We start from the raw sequence: 25,818 nt of genomic DNA on the forward strand, positions 1-25,818 counted from the left end.
TTTCAATTGGTGTCTTATAATATATAATTATTTCTTGAGCGTGGGATGACAGTTCATGTAGAGACAGTCAAATGTTTTGGTAAAAGACAACTGTAGTAGATTGCGAGAAGATTTAACGTCCAAGAGGCTTACATCTTTGATGAATGATAAATGATGAATAATTATCACACGATTAACATCGTCACTGACACTGAAATATCCCTTATCTTAAATTTGACATATCCTTATCAAATTATTCTTTAGAATTTAGGCCTTCGAGCGAAGAACTTCCGAAAGAAGAAGACTGCGGGAGTTGGAAGAAAACGCCGACGCCCAGCTGGAAATCCCTGCTATTGGCTTGACCCAGACCTTGATGTTAGCAAAAAGTAGTTGGAAAAAGGCTAAGTGCTTCTGTACCAAGAAGAGGTAGAAAATTCTAAAGGTGGTATGTGCATCTTTGTAACCATTCCCACTTGTGCCTATAATCACTACAGATTCTTTGAATTCATGAATGAGGAAGGTGAGTGGAAATATCAGTTCTAGTCATATCAGATGACCATGATGCTCGTATCTTCCTTTTCTCACACGCCCATGGAGAAGATAAGTACTGACGACATGGTCCATAGGCTAATTAGCCTCCTCTAGTAAAGTACATTCCGAGAAGGTGATCAAATAAATAGAAAAAGTCGTAGCTAATCTTTAGCCAATATGAACTAAATATTGGGGTCTAAATTCCTTCGATCCGATCAAATCAGTTAGGCAGGCCAAGCACCTTAATGGTAGGCCATGGGAGAAGGATGGAACTCAGAGCAATGAGATGCTATTACATCATGCGTGACACAAGGATAGCATCCTATAGGCTTGGTAGCATCATAGCACGGGAGCCAGAAACATGTCCGACTGATGGTTGGCCATCTATGAGGCAATGATAACGTTGTTCACAAGCAGCCGGATACTACTATACCCAGGCATGGAATGTATGTGCTGATGTATCCTCACTTGATTGGTGGAGTACAGGTTACTTTTAGTAAGAACAAAGTCTTGGTGCAAAGGTCTGAGCCTTAAAGGTCTGTTTGTGTGGGAACATCACTTGCAACCATTATGAGTTCTCCTGGTTGGGCTTGTTTTAATTAGCTAGACATAATGAACACCAACTTCATTATTTAGAAAAAGGTAGACATTTAAAGAGTAAAAGCAAGGACTAAGTGGACCCGAGCCACTTTACAAGGATCAATCGCAGCATGGGATGGCAATATCCTGTTTCTCTTCTTTCTATTGTTTGGGGTTCGGGGTGTATCTTTTGCACGAAAGAAGGATTTGCCTTCCTCCACACGAATCCATCATTGGATCATCCATTGGTCGCTTTGAGATACATATATACAGGCAGATGAATGATGATTTGGATGCCTTGAGATCCGTGTGAGTGGTGATCCAATGGTGGATTCATGCGAAAGCCGGTGAATGCTTCCTTTTGCGCAAAAGATACCATAATAAATCTGAGTCTGGCTACTATGGTTGCATGTAGAGCTATAACCTGATATCCTCTCTCTCAAATCCATGGTAAGAGATAAAAAGAGTGCATCCTAAGAAAGTCGGAGGACATCAATAAATTTCCATTCATTTGTTCTTGCTTAGACCTAATGGTGGTCGAACCATGAAAGTTCGTTGGGCCAGTAGTAGACACATATAGCTTGGTCAGATCAACTATACTCTGAAGAATTAATGGTTGATTCAAATGCTTTAACCAGTTCGACTGGGTTGAGTTAAGATCTGGTTTTAGGTTTTGGTGTTTGGGCTACACAACATGCAGCAATCACTTGAAAACCAAGTAGATGGATATCTAAAGTCTCCAAAATTTGGCTTTCCTTTAGTGCATGGATGGTAAAAAATAGACAAAGTAGAGGAGGTTTTCTTTTATTTATTAGGACAGAGAATGGATTGAAACAGCCATATAACCCACATTATGATGATTGAATGGAACAGAAGCAAGCAAAATCTAGGACCGCAAGGCTAGTAGAGTTTACTTTGATATAGTTAAAGCTAAGAGAGTTGACAGTCTCGACAATCACTTCCTCAGGAGTCAGGACAGAAGAGCCCAAGCACATCCCAGTTATACCTCCACCAAGCCCAAATTATTAGTAAATAAGAGGACAACAGCCCAAACACCCCTGAACATTGTCCAGAGGAAAGGGAACTCGAAAATAAAAACACTGCAACTTATATTGGATACAAGCTCCTTGCGGTCATTTTTGTTGATATATGTTCCAGTGATTGGAACAAAGAGAACAGAAATGCACGTATAAATTCCTGATGAATTGATTAAAAAAAACTGGTGACATTTTTTTTTGATATAAAAGGAGACTAATGTGCGTTAGCACAATAGTTACTAAAATTTATTAAGAAAAAAAAGAATATAAAAAGAAGGAAAAAAAAAAGGAATCCTCCAAACCAAATACTGAAATTCGAATTTGAAACTGCTGACACCTTGGAGTAAAACACAATGGACCATCAACCTAATACATATAAAAATTTATAATTTCTCTCAAAAGATGTAAAGATTGTAATTTTCTTCTGATAAAACTTCATCATCTCTTACTAGATACTCTCCCCATATCTCTATATAATTTTTTTTTGGTAAGAAAAATGAGAGTTGGAGAGGGACGGGACGATCCGGCGCATCTATCTTCCCGTTCCGAATTTGGATGAATAGGCGGATCACTTTGTTGGAAGCAAAAACTTATTCCGCTGGGATGCCATTTCGTTGACAAGAGTATCCCCAAGTCATCATGCTAAAGATCAAGTTACTTGCAGAAATAAGCTGCGGTTGGAGAGGGACAGTTCTCCACCGTCCACCTTTCTCTCATGTCGATTTTGTTGGTCGATCTTCCACGTTTGATGCCCTTGGATGACTCCCAATTGCTTACGCGTGCTCATTAACTAGAAATGTCCTATGAAAATGACAAGATCTTTTATTTTTTTTTGATGCATCTGAGAGAAAACTTAAAGACATCAATTTGCACATTTGTTATTGGGAAATACGGTAAAAATCCTTTTTATAAAAACCAAAGACAAACCATTATTTTCGTGAGTAGAAAATGAATTACATAGATAAAAGTTATGACCAGAGTCAACACGTAATTAGAAGACAATATGATGGTTTTTTTTTTTTCCGTCTTTGTGTTTTTATTATTATCTTTCTTTGGCTCGAGATGAGTTTAGTCAAGATAAGGCCTAACAGTTCTTTTCTCACTCGTTCACCATCAAAGAAGGCATGCGCCATTCATATTCATGCGCCCTCGCTGTCTAAAACTGGGAGGCAAGGTTGCGTGCAAAAACTCGATTCTCTCGGGAAGAAAAAGAGAGGGGAAAGTGGAGATAGTCGCGGAGGAGATTCCGCGAATCTCCTCTTTAACTCCATCTTCTCGTCTCTCTCCTCGCATGCTCTCTCTTTTTTCCCTTCCCCTTCGGCACCACAAGCACCACCAACCTCATCTGAAACCTAGAGGAGACTATCGCCACACGACTAAAGATCAAATTGCGAACACCATTTCATGCAGGCCCACAGCTCCCACCAAGCGGAAAGGTATTGATCTTCCAATAACTAGTCCCTTAGATTGTGAACCATCGATAATAAGTCAATATTTGACAAATTGGATTCAATCTGTGCACGTTGTCTAAGTCATTTTTCCGATTGTTTTAACAAAAAAGGAAAACGCTGGGTGGTCCACCACACATTTGATTACAAATGACATGAGATCTTATATGAGTGAGTTATTGCTTACTTTGCTGTTGAGATTTTACCTTAGTGGTTGATCCTAATTGTTGTCCAGGGTGGAAATCATTCTTATTTATTAGAATTAAAATTCAGAGAAATTATTTACAATAAAAATTCTATCCAGACTTAATGATATTGTGGATGACACATTCCATGATAGAAAGCGATAGAAAGTCATGGATGCTTACAGATGGATGATATGGTGCAGTTGGTGGTGTTAGAAAATAGAAGATCTTAAAATGAGAGGTAGCGGTTTAGGTTAGCCTGCAACAAGGATAAGTTATTGAAAGATGCCAGGATGGAAAAATCTGATTTGATTTTATCACGTAAGATGCTTGGTCAATGATAACTTGCAATGCTACAAAGTGGGCAAGAAAATGTGAAATATAAGCTGAATTTATATTTTTCTTATGTTTGTGACTTCTACATGAATATTAGTGATGTAAAACTCAGAGCTAGTGCACATAGTGGAGGTCCACTGGTTTATGTTAAAGGAATAGGAACGAGCAGATAAAAGGCTCAAAGAAATCTGGACGAGAGCCATGACTGCTAACTTGCACATAAAAAGAACCTATACGTCTTGCAGCATCTCATGGACACGGTAATGAATAGGATCTGAGTCGCAGAACCATCAGTATCAAATAGTATTGCTTTAAGTGCAATAAGCACAGGAGCAGAACATTTGCTGAAAAAAATTTAAGAAGGTGTTTGGTTTATAACTGAGATCAAAATGAAAATTGAAATGGATTGAAATCAAAATCAGAATGACTAAATCTTTTAAAATATTTGTTTCATGATTGGAATCGGAATGAAAATTTGAATTCTTATGAAAGAATAAGGATTGAGTGTTATATAGATTGGACCATTCACATTCTATCCCGAAATCAGAATTGAAATAAGATTCCTCCCAACCAAACGTTTGGAACGAGAGTCACTCATTCCCATTCTAATTCCAGACCCCAACTCCCTTAACCAAACACTCCCTTAATATCCTAAGCATCTGTATCAAACACAATGAAGATCTTGGCAGTTTATTTCCTGACTGGGATCATGAAAAGGCACAAATTTCATAGATGACAAAGAAGCTATGTTCTCTAGGCAATTCAGTGATAATATTTCTCCTGATATAGTTTGCCTTCTGAGATTTGAAGTAGCTGGCATCTCAGCAGTTGATGGCAGTCCATGGCCTCCGCTTGTGCAATTGGAGTCATGGCTTGAAGCACACTGCAACCATAATTTACAAGAATATTCTATAGTGTTAGTAATGAGGTAGGGTCAAGGATTTATCCTATGTGAGATATCATATTATCCAAGGAATCTAGATGCTGTGAGAGCAAAGGATCATCTTGATGCTTGGGCTCATGAATTCTTCCAACTTGTGGTGGTTGGTAGCGATGCGATAGAGCCACACCATTTCCTATCCATACTTGAAAAAGACTCTCAAGGATGTCCAAGTATCCCCTGAACACATTTGTGTTTGAGGCTTTTCTTCCTTGGGCTGTTATCATGAATATTAATAATTCTTCACGATTTTTGTTCATTCTCCTGCTTAAATATTTTACTTTTCCTTTGGGAAGGATTCTGCACCAGGGATAAAAGCTGATGTGGTGGCTGGGATGCCTGTAGTAAGTTTGACAACAAGAAATCCAGCACAGTTACTGATGGATGCAGGGGCCACCTTCCTCATCTAAAAATTACAAAGATCCAAAGCTGTTGGCAGCACTGGAAGAGTTAGAGCAACGGCAACTAAGAGATCAGTTGATACTTAGAGAGGTAAGGTGGTACTGGTATACTCATGCACTTGACTGCTGTTAGAAAAAAAAGAAAAAGAAAAAGAAAATAGTGCACTCCAGTGGTCGTATGCATAAATAGGTTTATTTTTCATGTATATCTTTAAATTCTTTCCTGTATCATCTGGACTGTCTTCTAATTTGCGATTGCCCGCTAATCTCTCTTACAAACAGATATATGCATGTTGGAAAAAGTATCTAGAGCTATATCAAACAAGTTAAGCCACTAACCTACAATATTATTCATGTTGTACCTCCAATGCCGTGGACTCCATGATGAATGGGCAAAAGAATGACAAAAAGAAGAATTGAAAGAATGAGATATTTTGCAATTTTAAGATTTTCAAGATGCCGCAGATCATCATTTTATAATGGATTTAGCATCATAAAGCTTCTAGATTAAAGAGCAAATTACCTACGACAATCACTCATGCTTCTCTCTTCCTTTCCTGAGAAATTACTTGCATCAGTTATCAGTTCCCCATGCTTCTCTCTTCCTTTGAATATGAATACAGCTATCTGCATCCAAGTAAATCTCAAGTCACAATCCATTTAAAATAACAAAGAGTTGCAATCTCAATATCACCTGATAACTTCAGAAATAAGAGTACCTGCATCAACCACTAGTGCATGCGCATGTCTAGACTCCACCTAAGACAACCATGGTTAACTACCGGACCGCCCTGATTCTCACACAGCAAAATTAGACATGAACCCCGAAACAATCTTGCTTCCATGCGTTCATATGCACATGCTAGTAACGAATGATTCTATCCATGCTGGTCAATTAGATCTCCAAACTGTTCTAAACTAACCGAATTAATTATAAGTGATAACCCACGAATAGCAGCCACACTTATCTTTTGCTATTTTTGCCTTTTGCATGCCCATATATCAACAAATTAGTTAATTTATATCATTTTTTATCCTTCCATTTTTAATAATCTGAAACCTTTGCTAGCCTTTTGCGAATGCTTCCATAAATAATACAGCTCAGGAATCAAAATAGAATGCAAGTAATATAATATACAACCTTTCTGTCACAAAAGGAAAATGTAGGATGTGCGATATAACGCTGATTGGCAAAGAAATGTTATATGAAACTGCACAGTATGTATGTAACAAAACCAGCAACAGACAGAAAGGGTTTGAATAAAATCTCCACTTGCACTACGCTAATTATACAATATACAGCAAATGTTTAACTATTGACCCATATCCTCATCTCGCCCATGATACTGCCTCGATTTCATCCCTTGCAGATTTATACAATTCAAGCCTTTTAGAACATTGCAGCCTGCGCTCCATCAATGCTGGATCCTCATCCAATAGCTGTGCAAGCTGCTTGCCCTGCATAAAAGAGCTTAGTTATTATGGGAGTTGAAAGTGAAAGAAGTGGCTGTACATACAGGCAAGCATGGAAGAGAACCTCTTTTTTCCCCACTACTGTATAGAAATGATTGAGCAAAGATCGCTTAGCTTCTCGGACTTGACAATAGACCGCTGCCTTTGGAATGGAGTTCTTGAGCGTTTCCGACACCATCCCTATGTAGGAGGACACATTCGATGCTATCCTCCTGAAATGTCCATCAGTGTATCGATCAACAGTGGGTCCAGTAGGATTCCCTCCCTTCTCCACTTCCTGTGGGAGCTTCCGGAAGAAATCTACTGTTAAATATGACGATTCCATGTCAACCAACCGCAACACTGTTTTATGGCTATCTTCACGGAATCTTTCCAAGGCTTCATAAGAGGCAGCTGCTAGTTCATTTTGGAGGGTGGGAAACCTTTTCAACTCCTGGTATTTAAATAATTAGCGTGTCATGTTATGTAGAGTGACAATGATCAAGATGGTCGAATAAAAATGCTTAGCACTGACCTGGGTCTCGCCAATTGACTTCCTTACCAACTCCTTCAATACATAGTGTACCTGCAAAAAGAATATCAGGAGTGCAGCTAGAATCAATTCCTAACCTAAGTACAACATGAAATCATACAGAAATTGTAGAACTGATGTATCTTACAGCATCCACTGATGCTTCTGCTGGGCCTCGAAAATAACTGAGTGCATTCTCAATCAGGCGACGGTAACCTTGCTCAGGAGCAATTAGATGGGGCTGATAACCGTCTGCTTCTGAGACCACTTTCTTTACATTTTGAATAGAAAGATACCGGTCAAATGGAAGTTTCTTAAGCGCAGCAGGGAGCTGATTGTCAAAAACTCCATATATTCTATCACCACCTGGTCGCCTGTGATTTGTATTGCATACATCTTAGAAGCCAATTGTGAAATGTTTTTTTTTATTATCAAGCATTGTTGATTATTATGCAAAAAATAAAACAATGTTTAGCGAATTCTGCAAAAATTAACTAATTTCATATTTTAAAGCAAAGATTTTTGTTTTTTTTTTTTTTAGGCTCTCACAAAGAATCAAGTGTTGATGGCATGGGGCATGATGGCCACTGGCAGGAGCGAGCCCTTCTAAATGGTTTGAGGTTCAACAGTTCAACATATATATTGGTTTTTTCCTTCTAAGAAACTTTCTCTATGGATCGAAGATTTCAATTTGAATTTGAAAATCCACAAATACTGTAATGCAGCTCCCCAGGCAACCAATCAAGTAAACATGATCCTAGGATCCATAAAATGAGTCTTGGCATCCAAAACAACATGTAAACCTAGGCATTCAAAGAAAAGCAGCACCTGCCTCATAATGGAACTAAAGCGAGCAATTAGCTTACTTCAGACATCGCGACTCATGAGTAGCATGATAAGTTGTTCCATCTAGACATGTGAACCACATCAAACTGGAAAGTCAGGACAGAGTCCAAACACAACTACATAGCATGATATGCAAATAACATTCGGGTAAGACTTGCATGGCAAAAGCTAGTTAACAACCAAATGTCAGAGATAAGAATAAACAAATTTAAGGCCATTACCCTCCATCTAGATGCTCCTTGAATATTTTGTCAAATGCACGACAAAGTTCCAATATGGTGTACAATTGAGCCTGCAGGAAAAACATAATTGTGCATAAAATAATATTATGATTTCATCAAATTTCCAAACTCCAAGACTTCATATGAATATAAATGCCTCACCCCTGCATCAACAGCTATGGGTCTTCCAAGATGGTCCATCTCTGATTCAAGTTCATCAATGCTTTTATTTATCAAGGATGTGATACTTGGAATGCGTGCCCTGATTACAGACTCCAGATGCTGAAATTGAAGCCCATAATTAAGAATGATGCACTCTCCAAGATCTCGAACAAACAAACACCTATAAAAGTGAAGAAGCCAAAATATGTTACCTGTGAAAGGAGTTTAGCAAGATACTCTGAACCCATTTTACTGGCCAAGTGTGAGTAGTCAGGACTAGTTGCAAAGTACTCCTTTTCCTTTCGCCTGGCAACAATCATGTTGACGTTCTTATTAATATCTGCTTGCGAACGGTTAACAATACCAACCCAAGGGTGCTGCAGCCTATAGGATCTTCCTTCAAGAACCTTTAAAGCAAGCAATAATAGGATTAGCAATGCTTAACACATGTTAATGTTTTCAGGAAAAACCATTAAGAAGCCCTGTTTGAATTTATTTTCTCAATTTTTCAAAATGTTCTCAATTGAGTACAAGGAAATTAAACCTACATCAAGTGCATTTGTCCCCTTATCCATCAGATCAAGCTTTGTCAACACTCCAAAAGTTCTTTCACCTAATCCAAGTTCAAATGAAGCCCATCACAAATTTCACACACCAAAAAATGTATTATCATCATCAGATGTGCCAATTACAAAAACAACAGTAATAGCGTCATGATCATCATCATATTTGATGCTGAATTTACCACTTTGCTGCTACTGTTACATTGTACCTGTTGGATCTACTTCCCGGGCAAGTTTAATGGCATCAGATGTTGCAATGTCTTGATTGGCAGGAGATATTGCCAGTATAATGCAATTGGGCTACAAAAGAAACCATATACAACCATATGTAAAGAAACCATATTTAGGAAATTAGGATAATTTAAGAAAGAGAAGCATTCAAAACTCAAATGATACCAAAAAGGCAAAATTTTCATTAATAAATGAAACCAAGAATTCAGAATAAGTTTATCCATATTGAGGGTAATAACTTAGGAAATATGATTTTACATTACATAACCAGATAAGCAAAAAGACAAAAGCTGATATGTATATAATGCTGCATTTCTTTCACTATACATGATAAAAAGTTAGATAAATCTTTGCAATCTTATCCATAATGATAAACATGATAGCCTGTTGTTGTCAATCAAAACAAACAGTTATTAACAAGATATGATATATGAAAACAATCCATTAACATAATTTAGGATTTCTATTGCCAAGGTACAACCACTGAAGTCAGAAATTTTAATTGATTCTTGTTAAGCCAGACAAAAGGTTTCTTGGCCAGAAAAAAAGTTCAGGGCACAAAAAACCACAACACCAGTTCTACCTACCCACCCCTCTTCCCTTCCGAAACCAATAAAAAAATAGATCTGCATATAATATTAAATATATGTATGCATCTGTGCATAAAAATCCATTATAATACCTAATCATGAAGTGTTATCTAGTCAATTTGGGGATTCAGTTAATATATGACTCAGATAGATTATTGCAGAAAAACAAAGAAAAAGCTGACTGCAAACACAGATGAATGTGCCACCAACAGCACACGATTTTTTTTAGAAGCCTCCATGGCTGTCAAAAACCAGAATATGAATTATTGTTAGAGGCAAAAAAAAAAAAAAAAAAAAAAGCAATCTCATAATGACCAAGTGGATAAAACTTTTACTTCTGATCATAAGGTGCATTAGTTAATTAGTTAAGTAGAAGCTCACAGTCCTGACAACAGAAGCATAACTCGAACAACCTAAAAATTACAATTTGTACTGTTCCCAAGGGAATTATACAAGTTATTATCATGCATATTCCGGTGACATGGCATACCTTCTCGACATATGAGCGAACCATATTTTCAATCTCTTGAACAATGCTTTCAGGTTGCCCCTCTGCAAAAGACAACATTATTATTGTTGAATGCTTAAAACTTAAGTTTCCTATAAATTAAACAGATAGGCAAAAAGTATATACAGTATGTACCTACAGCAACCTTTGTCAGACCAGGTAGATCAATCAGTGTAAGGTTCACAACTGCCGCAATCAAACAAATCATTAAATATTGCCAAGATATGACATATGTGGACCCAAAAATCTATAACAAACACAGAGATCTGAACATGCATAAAGCATAACAAAGATAAAACATACTTCGACAGATTTATCATCAAGCAGAAAAACCTAATGCACAGACACATGGAACAAAATCAACAATATGCATAGAATATCTGCAGCATTCAACAATCAAAATCTACTTTGGTCAAGTTGGCAATATTATTAAAAAAAAAAAAGATTGAGATTTGAGCAATTCTTAGTCAGTTATAGCTGTTTTAGTTTATAAGGAAAGGTAACAAACTTTGTTTAGTAATTACCCACGAAATTAGTTACTTACAAAGAGGGACATAGGGACATCCAGTTCAACTTCAACAAGCAACTCACTCATGCTAAGAATACTGCTAAAAGTTCAACAATGACTATTGCCAGAATTATTAGCAGAAAGGTCCATATGCAGGATCTTCATATGATTGATGTAGTAACAGTCTAGTAGATAGGATGATTGATGTAGTAACAGTCTAGTAGATAGGTTTGAATGCTTTCACTAAGCCAGGGGAAATTGGATCACTGACTGCTTGCATCTTCTCTCAATTCTGAAGCATGAAAAGTGCAATTGCACTATTCTGTTCCCTATGGTTGTTCCTCTCTTGATAAGCACCATACATATGCCAGTTGAAGAAGTACTGCAACATTATATGCATAAGACACCTAAAATATTTACAAAATAAGAAAGCTTCACCAAAAGCTTCTACAACATCAATCTGGCAGCTGAAAACAAAATATCGCAAGTAATGAAAGATAAGGGACAAGAGCTTTCAACTACAGTTAATATATATACTTCAAGAAAAGCATCAGTTGCTAGTGCATGTCCCAAAGAGTTCATAAATAGTTATAAGAAATCTTAATCTTACCAAAGTTAATCACATGCAGAAAACAAGTATCTTATCACATTTTCAAGTTAAACATGATCTAGATGATTAACGGAACAATGCTGTAGTGCAAATACGAACACTTTCAGAAGGTTGTCCAAAATTTAGGAAAGTACACCTGGGAAAATACACACACACACTCTCTCTCTCTCTCTCGCTCTCTTAAACATACTCATTTTGGTAAGCCATGGTTGATCTAATTGGAAGGAAAATAAAATTATGCCTCACTTCTGGAATGTAATTTTTCTCTCTATCACCTCAGTTACCCACTAAAGCATTTTAACAACCCCCCTCTTAACCAACACCCCCCCCCCCTCCCCAACCCAAAAAAAAAAAAAACAGTAAAACAAGTTGCTGAACAGCCTTAGACCACCAATTCATCTGCTTGATTAAGAACCCATACATGCTGATAGCTAAGACTGCAAAATGCAAAACGGTTTTAATGTTATTGTTTCCAACACAACAACGACAAGAACTTTGTATCGTAGCTACATCATACTGACAAACAGAAGGAAATTATTTTTGAAGATTAAATCAGCTGACCTTTTTGTTGCATTTATCTTGGCAGATCTTGGCCGCTAAGCGTTATCCACCCTTTTTCGGTTCAGCTTTACAGCTCAACAGATTATCTATTACAATTCTAGAATGCTTTACAATCAGCTCTCAACCTAATGAAAATCCTCCATGAATTGGTTTGACTTCTAAACTTTGGGCAAGAGGCAGTGGAGCAGGAAACTTGCAAGGTAGAACGCCTGACATTATTGGGTATACAGTCTGAACTCATGTGACCCAGGAGTTCAAGATTAGGCATGGCAAAGTTTTTTAAAGGGAATTCCATCATCTATTAGGCATAAGTTATAAACCAAGACAGACATGAGATACAAATAGCAAGACAAAAACACAGTATTATGCAGCAAATGACTTCTAATATTAAATTGCATCTAAAAATTTGTAACCAAGTTCAAATGCTGATCATAAAAATGCATTCATTTGCCTTGAGCTTTAATAAACCATATAGATCATTCAGCTTGCTTGTACAAGTGGCTTTGAAGATATATAATATTACCACTTACCAAAAAAAAAAAAGGAGAGAGAAAAGGAATGATGTATTATAGAAGTGCAACTCGAAGTTAATCTCAGTCCTAAAATTATCTCAGTAGACCAACAAATGAGATAGGCTTTTCTGCTCAGAACATTATCCATCATATGCTTTCAAGTTTTCATTATATTCTAGTTATCTGACTCTTTTAATCCTCAGAAGTTTTATTGGCAGGGACAAAATATTTGACTTATAGGATTTATGACTGAATGTCCAATATCTCCAAAAGTAAGCATCACTCTTCATGAGATGTCCGAAATCCATTCCCAAAATGAGGAAAAGTCTAAAGTGAAATTGAGGAAAAGATTAAACCCAAAAAAAAAGAAGAGAAACAAGGAAAACTGTGCTAAAGGTAATCATGAAAGCATTCATGGCACTGAATCAATTTTCATCATGTTTGTTCAAATGGATATGGTAAGCATTATATCATACTCATTGCTAACCAAAAGATAAGTACAGAGGAGATAATCGAAAATATTCAACAATGTCTATACCATTTGGTGAATAAATGCTGAGATGAATGGGAACAGGAGAAATTTGTTTCGTTTTGCCCGTAAGGCTATCAGTTTCATCTTGAATTTCCTTTCGCACAAGAGCTACAAAAAAAAAATGTAAATATTAGAAGACACTTTGATTAACATATGATTTATTAAGGGAAAACAAGAATGGCAGATAACATTAAAATAATTCATAATGTAGTATTGGCCGCACGTTTGGAAGTAGCCCAAATTTCTCATCAACTTACATATAATTGAGCCATACTATGAAATTTAGCAATCCAAGGGGCGAGATATTTTAACTGTTCGTGCAAGTCGCATGTTATGTTTAAAGCTGCATGAGAGTCAAGAAGACGACCAATGACATTGCAAGAAGGTTCGCCATCCTTGTATCGGACACCATATGAGTACCATCCTAATACAATACAATATCGTTAAGCTCGGTATAAGGGTCAGTTTGGCATACCGACACTCAATACCTCCCCCCCCCCCCCCCAAAAAAAAAAAAGAAAAAAAGGAAAAAAAATGTATCAGTTCAGTACTGGTATAATATGGTACGGTTGGCATGTACCAATACTGACTGGCATGGCATGGCATACCATGGCTGCCAGCCCCAGAAGTTTGGACTTAAGGAAGACCAAAACTCTAGACCTAACATCTGGACTATTATTAAAACCATGTTGTAAACCTAATTTGATTTGGAAACAGTAAAATTTTAGCCCTGCATAGTTGGATCAAAACTTAATCAAATTCAATTGGATATAATCCAAACTCAATATACAGAATCTTGGTTGTACTAAAGCAGCAAGAAGCAATGGCAGAAAAAGAGTGAGCTGGGCATTGAAGAGAAAGTAGTGCTCTCATTGAATGATAGGGCTTCCAAAAAAAAATGAATGAACTTTAATACTCATAGATGGTAAATTATATAAAAAATCAAAATTAACCTTCACTTTTTTGCATTGACTATTTCTATATAGAACATGCGACAAAGATGAAAGGAGCAATAACTAGTAAACACTGATTCGGAAAAATGTAACATAATAATAGGTCTCCAAAACCATTATAACAATAAGCATGTCAGTATAACAGCAGTTATTTTCAAACTGGACTAAAGCAGTAACAAAGATTAGCGACTAGACATGATCATAACATTATTTTGTCCTTTGGCCTTACATTCTGGTTGTTCATACTGCTATTAGTAAAAGAAAGGATCCTTGGATCTGGTTCAAGAATTTGTGTCTCTCTTTTCTTATTCTGTTTCCTTCAGGCCCCACCCCCCACCCCCCACAAATATATATATTTTTTTGAAAAAAAAGACTAACTCGATTAATTTTAGATGGATGTACCAATATAAGAAGGGGACAAAAGGATCAGCCCCTGTTTGTCTACATTCTACCACAGTTATTCCAATCAACATCTCTTCCTCATTGAATGCATTTCACTGCAGTCTAGCTTATTATAGACCTAATAAAATATGCTTTATGCTGTACTTTCCAGGCATAAGTTGAATCTCACCTTTTGGGCATATAGGTTTGCCACTTTCTCTTATGAAACGATCATCATGTTGACAAATTTATCAGTCTACAACATTAAATATTCCTTTTTTTTTCTTTTGAGAAAAAAGGTGTTACCCCACCCCCTATCCAACCACTTGAGTGCAAGCAGGATTCAGATGCAGGTCACTGGGTCCCAAAGTCCAATGACTTGACCAACTACGCTAGTTGGCAGTCACACCTTACATGTTCTTCTCAAGGGCTACATATGTGAGGTCATGTAGATGGTTGATCCTCCATTCACCTTCAGGTAGTGCTACCAAGTTTCCTTGACTATTACGAAGTCAATTGCTAAGTAAGACTAGTGCTCCAAAAGGCAACTTAGGAAATCCCATAGGCAATCCCTTAAGTGGTCACAAATTACTCTTGGCAGCATGTCCCACATGGTAGTGTTATAAGCAACGCCTAACATGTCAAAATGTTGTAGAGATCAATTTAATTTTCAGACATTTTTCCCTCAGAAGGCCAGTTGTTTAGTAAGTTCAATTCTCTGAAAAATTGCATAGATGGCTGCTTGGACACCCACTTGATTGGCACATAAATACCCCTCAGGCTCAGCACATAGCATCTCAACTGGAACCTTGCATTCTACCTAGGCCACTTCAAACCCATTTAAACAAGCACTTAAGCAATATCTCTTGATTTATCCAATATAATGATAAACTGCTGTGGATCAATGTAGCTAAAAGTGGGACGAGTCCTCAGGATTTATAATCCTCTGATGAAAGTAGTATATATGAGAAATGTTATTAAAACTTCAGCTTCTATCAGGTCTCAAAAGACAACAGATCAAAAACATCTAATGCAGCAAAAGCACCAAATCTGAACTTAAAGGATAAGCTTTGGTAAAATACAACAGCATTGAACTAAAGCATTGTATCGATCAATTGATCTGAATAAAATACAAACAAGGCACATATGGAGGTACCACCTTTAAGAAAAAACTAAGAAGAAGTAAGAGTTGTGGTGAAAAGAACATGGAAATATTGCGATAAAGAGCAGGAAACTAACAAAGAATTTGAAAATGTCAACTATAATCCATAATCAAGATGCAAAAGCATCAATTATATAATTATAATTTATAAACTAATGAAGAATGCTCAAACCACAAATAAATGTTATGAAGCTGATGAAGCCAAATCATTAGATACATGCTAATGCAGAATGATATATGATTCTGAATAATGTTTATGTCACCTCTACCTCACATCACTAATCATTGTTCTTATAAGCCAGATCCACCTATACTCTGAGACACACAACTGGTCAACAATTACTGAATATCCTCTTTCTGGGCTATTAATCATCCAGAAGAAGTGATTGAATTTACCGTTGCAGAAACAGAACGAAAAAGACCGGCACCATTGCTTAAGGTTGAAGCAAAACCATCAAAAAACTGCAGGCATGCTAATGTCACAAGATAACCCTGAATTATGCATGGAGTTTGAGCCTCAACCACTTTGTATCAATTCATAGAGTCAATATTTAAACATATCAATTCAAATAGTCAACAACTTTGCAGCTGCACTTTCTCCCAAACAAGAAAGTGTTTTTTTTAAAGGTGCTTTTATCTATATAAACCCTAAAACTGTCTAAGTCTAGCCAAACTCTCTGAAATATCCCCTCAGATTTACAAATTTTTGTGGCCAAGATAGTGAAACACAATCTAAATATTTCTTCTCATTAAATGATATAAAGCATAAGCAATTCATATCAACGGGAGCAAGATCAAGAAACTATAAAGTAGCTCTGGCAGAAACCATTCTTCGAGCAAAGGGAATCAGATAGAACTTCGTAGGAACAAACACAACTCACAGAAATCAGAGAATCGCCTCTTCGGCAAGTGAAGGAATTCGGCATACTCCCCCTGCCCTTCCTCCGTCTTGTGCAGCTGAAGCACCAAAGGCCGCCTCGTCACAATCCCTTCAGCATGGGAAAAAAACAAGATAACATTTTAAATTGTATACTTAAATCAGCAATTAGAAAATAAACGAGAGGAATTGAAGTGCAAGAGAACCAAGATTCGAGGACTCTAACCAGATCCACGAGGAAGGAAGTCGCGCCCGACAATGCTCTCCAAGACCGACGACTTCCCAGAGCTCTGGTCTCGGAGCGGACCAATATCGAGGTCAGACGAGCAAAAAGAACGGAAAGATCTGTAACAAGATCGAGGTCAGAGTGATTTCTGAGGCAAAGAGCACCTGTCCACCGACGACGGCGACGGAGGGAAGCGCCTCCCAGAGCGTGGGGAGGGCGCCGTCGGCGCCACCGTGGTCCCCGAGGACCGTGCAGGCCCTCTGGATCCGGTTCACGAGACCGATCAAGCTCTCCATTGTCGTCATCTCGGACGCCGAACCCTAACCCTAGAATTCGAAAGGGGAGAAGATTGACTGAGAGAGAGAGAGAGAGAGAGAGAGAGAGAGAGCTCAGGTGGAAGATCGCTTCTGGTGGCCGGTGGTGAAGGGTTTTGTTTCTGTCAAAACCACCCGATCTCTTCTTATTGCTTTGGTGCTCTTATTTCCGGTTATGTCCCTCTCTTTATCGTGCCTTCTGGGATTTGAGGGAGATTTTAGGAAATTTGACAGTCGGTTAGAATGCATGAGACGGTGCGCTCGCGAGCGGTCGGAATGAATGGACGGGGCTTTCAAAATTTTTCAAATGTTTTCAAATGTCTCCGTTGGGACTTTGGGCTGGGGAGGGATGCTGCGGCTTTTTTACGCTCTGTGGCGGCGGAGGCCGTTAGAGCTGATTACAGTTGTACGGCCCAAAAGAATATTACCCAGCCGCTAGTTTGGTTTGGTTGATTCCATCGAAGCTTAGATCAAGTTGGCTTTAATGCTAACCATATATCCTAATCTCACTATATATATATAAAGTTTTTTTGGGTTAAAAGATTATATATATAAAGTTAAAGTATTTTAGATCAGCTTCATTTGATTGTTCCCCCAAGAAAAAACGTAGAATCATGCACATGTTTTTTTTTATAAGAAAAAAAAAAATTATGATTTTCCATTAGTAAATATAAAAAAATTTTGGATTCGAAAAGTATTATGTTACTACCTTAGGATGAGATGGTCCAAAAGATTCAAACTTGCAGATGTTTACAAGTAAATGAATAATAAAATTTTAAGTGCTCTGAGAGTTATGTGGTAGATAATTCAATGATGGATTCGAACATTCTGTCACCAAAAGATACAATCTTGATCCTTTTAAAACATACGTGATAAGTTTGTGTAACTTACATGTCCTGTCAAACAAAAAAACAACATCTGGATTGGTCAAACCGCATGAAGCGTTCCATACATAACCATATTGCATCAACTGAAATGAAGGCTCGAATTTTGTCAGAAAACCGTACTAGATCTACTCTCTGCAATAAAGATTTTGGCTCGATGCTCTTCAATCCATGGCTTAGATATAAAAGAGAAGACCAAAAAAAAATTTCCAGTTCCAAGAATCGCATGTACGTGGAGTAATCTAGTCCTCGCATCCTCCTCCATTTATGCACCATAGTGGCCCAAGCAGATGGCATTGTTGGTGCACGACTTGTTCATTACCCTTTTGCCCCCTTCTTATTAAAGAAGAGGGTATCGTACCAAAAAGAACAAAAAGAGAGAAAGAGAGAGGGAGAGATTAAAAATGAAAGAAAGGTATGGAGAGGACAGAGCAGCTGTGATGGTGCCCTCTGATCTGCTGAGAAGTTGACGTCTGAACCAGGTTCTAGAACACCGTTCCGTATAGAATAGTTTTACAGGAAAATTCTCTGTGCACCGCGAGCGGTGCAGAAAATTCGATTTGTAACGCATGGTTTTATTTGGTTGATCTATATAATTATTATTTTTTAATATATATTTAATTTTTATAATTTTATTTTTTATTTAAAATTTTAAATAATAAAAATATTTTTATTTTTTAAAAAAATTATCACATTTTGTATCTAAAAAATTATAATTTTTATCCATTGGATCTCGTAATATAATACAAGATGTCATAATAATATGTATAGAATATTATAATTTTTTTTAAAAAAATAAAAATATTTTCGTTATTCAAAATTTTTTAATAAAAAAGAACAGCTACAAATTTTCTAAAGAAAAAGTACAGTTACAGGTATTAAATACACATTGAAAGGTAGTTAGATAAAAATATTCCTTCCATATTATGACATATAGGATCATATTATAGCATCCTACATTCATGAAGTCATAATTTGATGCAGGATATCATAATATATATAAGATGTCATAATTTTTTAAATTATATTATGATATGTTATGTATAGAAAATTATAATATATCACAGGATGTCATAATTTTTTTAAAGAATAAATATATTTTCGTCGCGTAAAATTTTTAAATAAAAAAAATAAAACTGTAGGCATTAAATACATATTAGAAAATGATGGCTATATAAATTACTCATGTAAAATAATGTATTTCATATCAAATTTTTTATACCAATCGTGATGCACAAAAAAATTTTTTATAGTGTCACGTCGGATTACCTCTGATGCCCATCAATCTACTCGGACCAACTATAAAAATGGCTCCACAACTCTTCACTCAAGCCCAAACTATATGAGCTGGGACCAGGGTCAGTTTGGCTTAACCCAGCTGGAGATGCAAATTGAGGAGACGTACGTGGTCCATCCGATTTTTCCTTTTTTCCTCCTTTTTGGTGATCATGGTCCATCTGAGTCAACCAGGAATATTTCATACGAGGACAAAATTAGATCACAAAAACGAATATATTCTGGTAGGTGATTGAGTTGGGGCTGAAGCCTGGTCCCAGTAAAAACGTTCTTGTCTCCGGTTTGAATTCGAAATTCAAACTGAGATCAAGGCAGTGGCTGACAAGGGACAAAGCATGTACTCTTGTCATTCATGCCAGCATCTACCGAGTCCTGTGCTGCTACCTCAAATGTCCTTGAGGCCAGTAAGTCTTTGTAGCATGCATTTGGCTTGAGAACAAAATCTTAAGTTGAGGCTGACGGTGCAACTGGGCTCCTTTCAAACCGAGGATATATCCAAGCCTTTCTCATAAGATGGGCCTGAAACAATGTGGTACATTTAAGGCCCACAAGCGAGCCAGCTCATTTGCATCCCTGGTTGAGGGGCACCTCTCACTCCCTCTGACATTTGGGGTTCATATTTTATTTCCTTGATGGCAATCGAGAGGATAGCTGCCGTCTATATGACATGCATGAAACCTGGGAAAGTAAAATTGTACATCTCATAGGCTAGGTTGAGGCAGTGGTGGTTCCAAGCTCTTTGCATGTTATCTCTACCAAACCTCCCCGTCTTCTTCTTCTTTTTAACCCAAATAATCGACAATTTTAGCTACATAGTTTGTCCTTATGCTTTGTCTTATTTTATGGAAGGCCCAAGAGAAAGATGAGACATCTAGGCCCGCCAGTGGGCTCTATCGGTTTGGTTTAGGACCCATGCAACCATGTGTGTGTGTGTGTATATATATATATATATAGGTAGAAGGAAAATTTTTTGTGCACCACAGGCAGTGTAGAAAATCCAACATAGAGTACACCATTTTGTCCGATTGATACATGTAGCCACCGCTTTCTAACATGTATTTAATTCCTGCGGTTCCACTTTCCAACATGCATTTTGTTGGGTGGATGTCTGGCCAGGACACCACCTCCCAAGATCCTTTCAGTACCACGCGATGCAGCAGGAAGAAAGAAGAAACAAAACAAAAGGAAAAACAATCAAAATACGTGGATCAGCCACAAAAGGGCTCGTCTCCACGGGGCATGCAAACTTCACTATGAAAAAGAAATTTTACAAGAAGAGACCTCACCCTCAACTCTTGTACACCCAATTTTCTCTCACATGAAGTTTCCCTCACAAAAGCGCTCTCTCTCTTGGAGACCCCCCTGAACCCCTGAAGAGCCTGGCGACCGCTGTCCAGGAGCCTCCTGCTCCTTCTCTCACAGTGCCTCACGCCTCTCTCTCTCCTCTGGTTCGTACGGCGGCAAGAAAACCCGAATCTCCACAACCTCTGTTCGTCTCAGGCCTTTTAAAGGCATAAACTGACTTTAATCCTTGATTAGAGAGGGATTAGGAATCCTAAACATAGCCAAAAACCCTCCTGGACCATCGGATCAAGATCGGGAATCACCTGGGCCCTCCGATCGCGCTCCGGTCCACGGAATAGTGTCGTGGACCGCGAGAAACGCGTGGGAAACGCGGTCCTGGGTCGTGCATCCCACGCGGGCCTAGGTCCCGCGTCCCACGCGGGCCTGGGACGCGCATCCCGCGCGCCGCCGCCTGCGGCCGAGCCACTACCGCCCGCCGCCGGTCGCCGGCGGTCCTCCGCCGCCTTGATTCTCGTGCCGACTTCATAAGCTCGTATCTCCTCCATCTGAGCTCCGATTCAGGTGATCTTGGTCTCGTTGGACTCCATTTTTCGCTGCGAACCTCGCTGTGGGTTCAATATGGGCTGAATCTCGAGGCGTCAAATCCTAACAATCTCCACCTCGACTCGATATTCGGCCTCCTCCAAACTCCGAGAGCTTCTGGATCTCCTCGCCCCCATGCCCTGGGGCAATCGCCTGCTGATCATGGATGGGCAAACATGAGAGTCGAGCCAGGCTGCTCGATCCCATCTCCGTCGTATGCTGTGCTCCTCCTGACCTGAGACCTGCTCGGGGCATCATCCTGCGGCAATAGGAATCTTACCTTGCGACGTCGCCTCTCGTCCTCCCAAGTCTCCTGTCTCGTGCCCGATCCGCCTCCTGGAGCTCCACCTCACTCTGGGCTCCACCTAGCTCCCGATGCTCCACCTCGCACTGGGCTCCCTGCCAGGTAATAATGTCCTCTGCTCCCCTTCTTCCCCTCCAGCACAATCCTATCGCCGCGTAGCACCCTCAGGATTCCTCCACCAGCTACCGTCCTGTAGCCTTTCGAATCCAGTCTGCTAAGTGAGATAAGATTCCGCCTGAAATCGGGTATGTATCGGACCTCCCCCAATCTCCTCACTGCACCGTCATGTGTCCTCCAGCTGACCGTCCCAATGCCTCTGATCGCACAGCTCGATCCATCCGGTAGATATACAGTGCTCTCACTATTCTCCAGGGAGTCAAACTGCTCCTCTCTGCAACACACATGATAGGGGCATGCAGAATCTAATATCCACTGCTGGGAAGAAGTAGATACCTCGTCAGATATCTCCAGGACATCTCCATCTGAATCGCTGCTGGCCGTCGCTACAGCAGCCACCGTCTGATTTTTCAGTTGAGGGCAATCTCTGGCTAGATGCCCCAACTCCTCACACCGGTAACATCTGGTTTTGCTCAAGTCCCTCCAGACTTAGACCGCCCTCGTTGCGATCTCCTGTCGCTCCGTCTACCGCCTCCTGCTCCTCCAGAAGCCACCAAAGCTGAGCTACTGCCACCTGAGCTCGAAGCTGGGTTCTCCCTCCTGAGAACCTCGTTCTGGAGTATCGCCGCGGTAACCTCGTCCATCTTGATAGTGCTCTTCCCCACTAGAAGAGCAGTCACCAAGGACTCGTATGAAGGGGGAAGCGACGCCAGCAAAACCAGCGCCCTGGTCTTCTCCTCAACGTTCTCGCCAATGCTGAGAAGGTCGGTGAGGATCTTCTGGAAGTGGCTCAGATGCTCCTGCACGCTCTGTCCCTCAGTCATCCGCAGTTGGTAAAACTGCCTCCAGAGGAAAAGAGTGTTGGTGAGAGACTTCGCCATGTACAACTCCTCGAGCTTCGACCACAGCACCGTCGGAGAAGTCTCGCTCAGCACATGGATCACCACCTCATCCGTCAGGTACATGCGGATGGTACTCACCGCCTGTATCTGTAGCCGTTTCCAATCCTGCACCTCTATGGTGGTCGGCTTCTCATCGCACAAGAGAGCATCGATCAACCCCTGTTGGATGAGCACGTCCTTCATCCTTGCCTGCCACAAAGAGAAATTGCTCTTACCATCGAACTTGTTGATCTCCATCTTGATTGTTCTTGTTTTCTCCATCTTCAGTCTTGCTCACCACTACTGCAATCTACGTCCTTGTACCACCTTGCTCTGATACCACTTGTTGGGTGGATGTCTGGCCAGGACACCACCTCCCAAGATCCTTTCAGTACCACGCGATGCAGCAGGAAGAAAGAAGAAACAAAACAAAAGGAAAAACAATCAAAATACGTGGATCAGCCACAAAAGGGCTCGTCTCCACGGGGCATGCAAACTTCACTATGAAAAAGAAATTTTACAAGAAGAGACCTCACCCTCAACCCTTGTACACCCAATTTTCTCTCACATGAAGTTTCCCTCACAAAAGCGCTCTCTCTCTTGGAGACCCCCTTGAACCCCTGAAGAGCCTGGCGACCGCTGTCCAGGAGCCTCCTGCTCCTTCTCTCACAGCGCCTCACGCCTCTCTCTCTCCTCTGGTTCGTACGGCGGCGAAAAAACCCGAATCTCCACAACCTCTGTTCGTCTCAGGCCTTTTAAAGGCATAAACTGACTTTAATCCTTGATTAGAGAGGGATTAGGAATCCTAAACATAGCCAAAAACCCTCCTGGACCGTCGGATCAAGACTGGGAATCACCTGGGCCCTCCGATCGCTCTCCGGTCCACGGAATAGTATCGTGGACCGCGAGAAACGTGTGGGAAACGCCCACGCGGTCCACAGACCGCGCCGTGGACCATCCGGTCCACGGTGGACCGGGGCAAGAGGCCAGCAGGCCTGGGTCGCGCGTCCCGCGCGGGCCTGGGCCTGGGTCGCGCGTCCCAAGCGGGCCTGGGTCCCGCGTCCCACGCGGGCCTGGGACGCGCGTCCCGCGCGCCGCCGCCGCCTGCCGCCGGTCGCCGGCGGTCCTCTGCCGCCTTGATTCTCGTGCCGACTTCATAAGCTCATATCTCCTCCATCCGAGCTCCGATTCAGGTGATCTTGGTCTCGTTGGACTCCGTTTTTCGCCGCGAACCTCGCTGTGGGCTCAATATGGGCTGAATCTCGAGGCGTCAAATCCTAACACATTTAATGCATGTAGTTTTATTTTTTTATTTAAAATTTTAAATGATGAAAATATTTTTTTTTTGAAAAAAATTATGACATCTTGTAGCATATTTATGATTAAATTATAATTTTTTGTATATAAAAAATTATAATTTGGTCCTAAGATATTATAATAGGAAAGAAATATTTTTGTCCAACTACTTTTTAACGCGCATTTAATGTCTGTAGTTCTGTTTTTCGTTTGAAATTTTGAATAACAAAAATGTCCTTCCTCTTTGAAAAAATTATTATATCCCGTGACATATTATAATATCATGTGTTAAATTATGACTTCCTGTATACAAGATGTCATAATATGAGAGGGGTATTTTTGTTCAAAAATTTTTCAATGCACATTTAATACCTGCATTCTGTTTTTTATTTAAAAATTTTAAATGACAAAAATACTTCCACTTTTTGAAAAAAATTATGACATCGCATATTATGACATCCTGTGTCAAATTATGACTTCCTGCATGCATGTAGGATGTCATAATATGGATAAAAGATGTTATAATTTTTTTAAAAAAGTAAAATATTTTCATCATTCAAAATTTTAAATAAAAAATAAAATTATAAATATTAAATATATATTAAAAAATAATAATTATATAATTTAATTAAATAAAATAATATATTTTATGTCAAATTTTTCGGATCATCTGTGGTGCACAAAAAATTTTTAATAGATAAAAAGTGAATCCACCACCACCGTCCTTCACAAATGAGCATGTCTGTTTCAGTTGCAAATTTGCTACTTCTCAATGTTTCGTACCGCTACTGGTCGTTGTTTCATGGCAAAGCTGGTCCTGTTAGGATCAAATATCTTATATGCGGGAACTAAGCTACGGGCATAGTTCATAGGTTGCCAATAGGTTTCATTATTAGTTATTTTATAAACTATCACTACAGTAAAAATAATAAAAAATAATATTATAAAAGATATTTTATGATGCTAATAAGCGTCGTCAATAAACATTACGGTATTTCAAAAAGCGTCGTGAAAGTGTCGCTTATGTAAGAGTGGAGACGAAAAGTACCGACGTTTTTTAAAAGCATCGCAATATTTTCTAACGATGTTTTAAAGCATTGTAAAATTAAATTTTAGCGGTATGTTTTAGCGTTGTTAATGATAAGGCATCTTCCACTCTACCAAGATGCTTTTCGAAGCGTCGGCAGTTAAGTCACTAGCGACGTTTATAAGCATCGTTAATATACTGTTTAACGCTTATAAACGTCGTTAAATTTTTTAACAGAAAAAAAAATATACAGATTTTATATACAAAAAAAAGAATACATATATTCCTGTATAAAATTATATCAATTATTCAAATATAAATCTGTACAATCACCACCATTCACACCAAAAGCAAACTTCAATAGCAAATTTATCCAAACCCAAAGATATTATTTTATATAAATAAAAATAAAGTACTAATCATCCATTACGATCAAGAGTAATATAAATAAATATAAGACTATAATAAAAATAAAATGATGTCAATCTGCAGGCGGATGGTCGTCGCTGTCTCCACGTGACGTGTCGCCGTTTCGACGGATGTCTGATGTTCCTGGAGCCTACAAGAAACATATGAAAAGCTTGATTTGCATATCTATAAATAAAAATATATAGATCATTAAATTAATATAAAAATATATATTTAATAATATGTATTTATCTGAGATGGGCCATACATCTCTAATAAAGATGTAAGCCGATCAATCTGTCCCCTCATGGCCTGCATCTCGGCACGGTTTTGTTGCATCTCTTCCATCTCAGTGGCACGACTCTGTCTAATCTCCTGTATATCTGTCTCGAGTCTGCGGATGCGTGAATCCTGAGCATTTACTGCAGCATGCTGCATATATCTACTAACCTCAGATAACTGAGTGGGGGTGACTCCTACTCCATAACCCCTCATTTGGACGTAGCGCTCTGGTCCCATCAACTCTGTGAACACTTCGGCC

General features: G+C 39.1%; 1 protein-coding gene and 1 long non-coding RNA gene across 2 annotated transcripts; one reads left to right on the top strand and one right to left on the bottom strand.

Annotated features, from left to right (window-relative positions):
- Positions 1–3,247: 3,247 nt before the first annotated feature.
- Positions 3,248–7,422, top strand: LOC105043823 (uncharacterized). Its single transcript, XR_831767.3, has 2 exons — positions 3,248–3,562; positions 5,332–7,422. It is a non-coding gene; the product is annotated as an uncharacterized lncRNA (long non-coding RNA).
- Positions 6,588–17,311, bottom strand: LOC140857142 (phragmoplastin DRP1E-like). The gene is made up of 15 exons (XM_073255582.1): positions 17,028–17,311; positions 16,864–16,927; positions 16,642–16,749; positions 13,271–13,372; positions 10,677–10,727; positions 10,524–10,585; positions 9,422–9,512; positions 9,198–9,262; positions 8,862–9,056; positions 8,650–8,769; positions 8,488–8,558; positions 7,569–7,794; positions 7,424–7,474; positions 6,974–7,342; positions 6,588–6,894 (listed from the first exon to the last, which is right to left on the bottom strand). The coding sequence occupies exons 1-15, from the start codon at positions 17,166–17,168 to the stop codon at positions 6,766–6,768; spliced, it is 1,845 nt and encodes a 614-aa protein (XP_073111683.1). The 5' UTR covers positions 17,169–17,311; the 3' UTR covers positions 6,588–6,765.
- Positions 17,312–25,818: the final 8,507 nt, after the last annotated feature.

This window comes from Elaeis guineensis, chromosome 4, assembly GCF_000442705.2.
Source record: "Elaeis guineensis isolate ETL-2024a chromosome 4, EG11, whole genome shotgun sequence".
NCBI lineage: Eukaryota > Viridiplantae > Streptophyta > Magnoliopsida > Arecales > Arecaceae > Elaeis > Elaeis guineensis.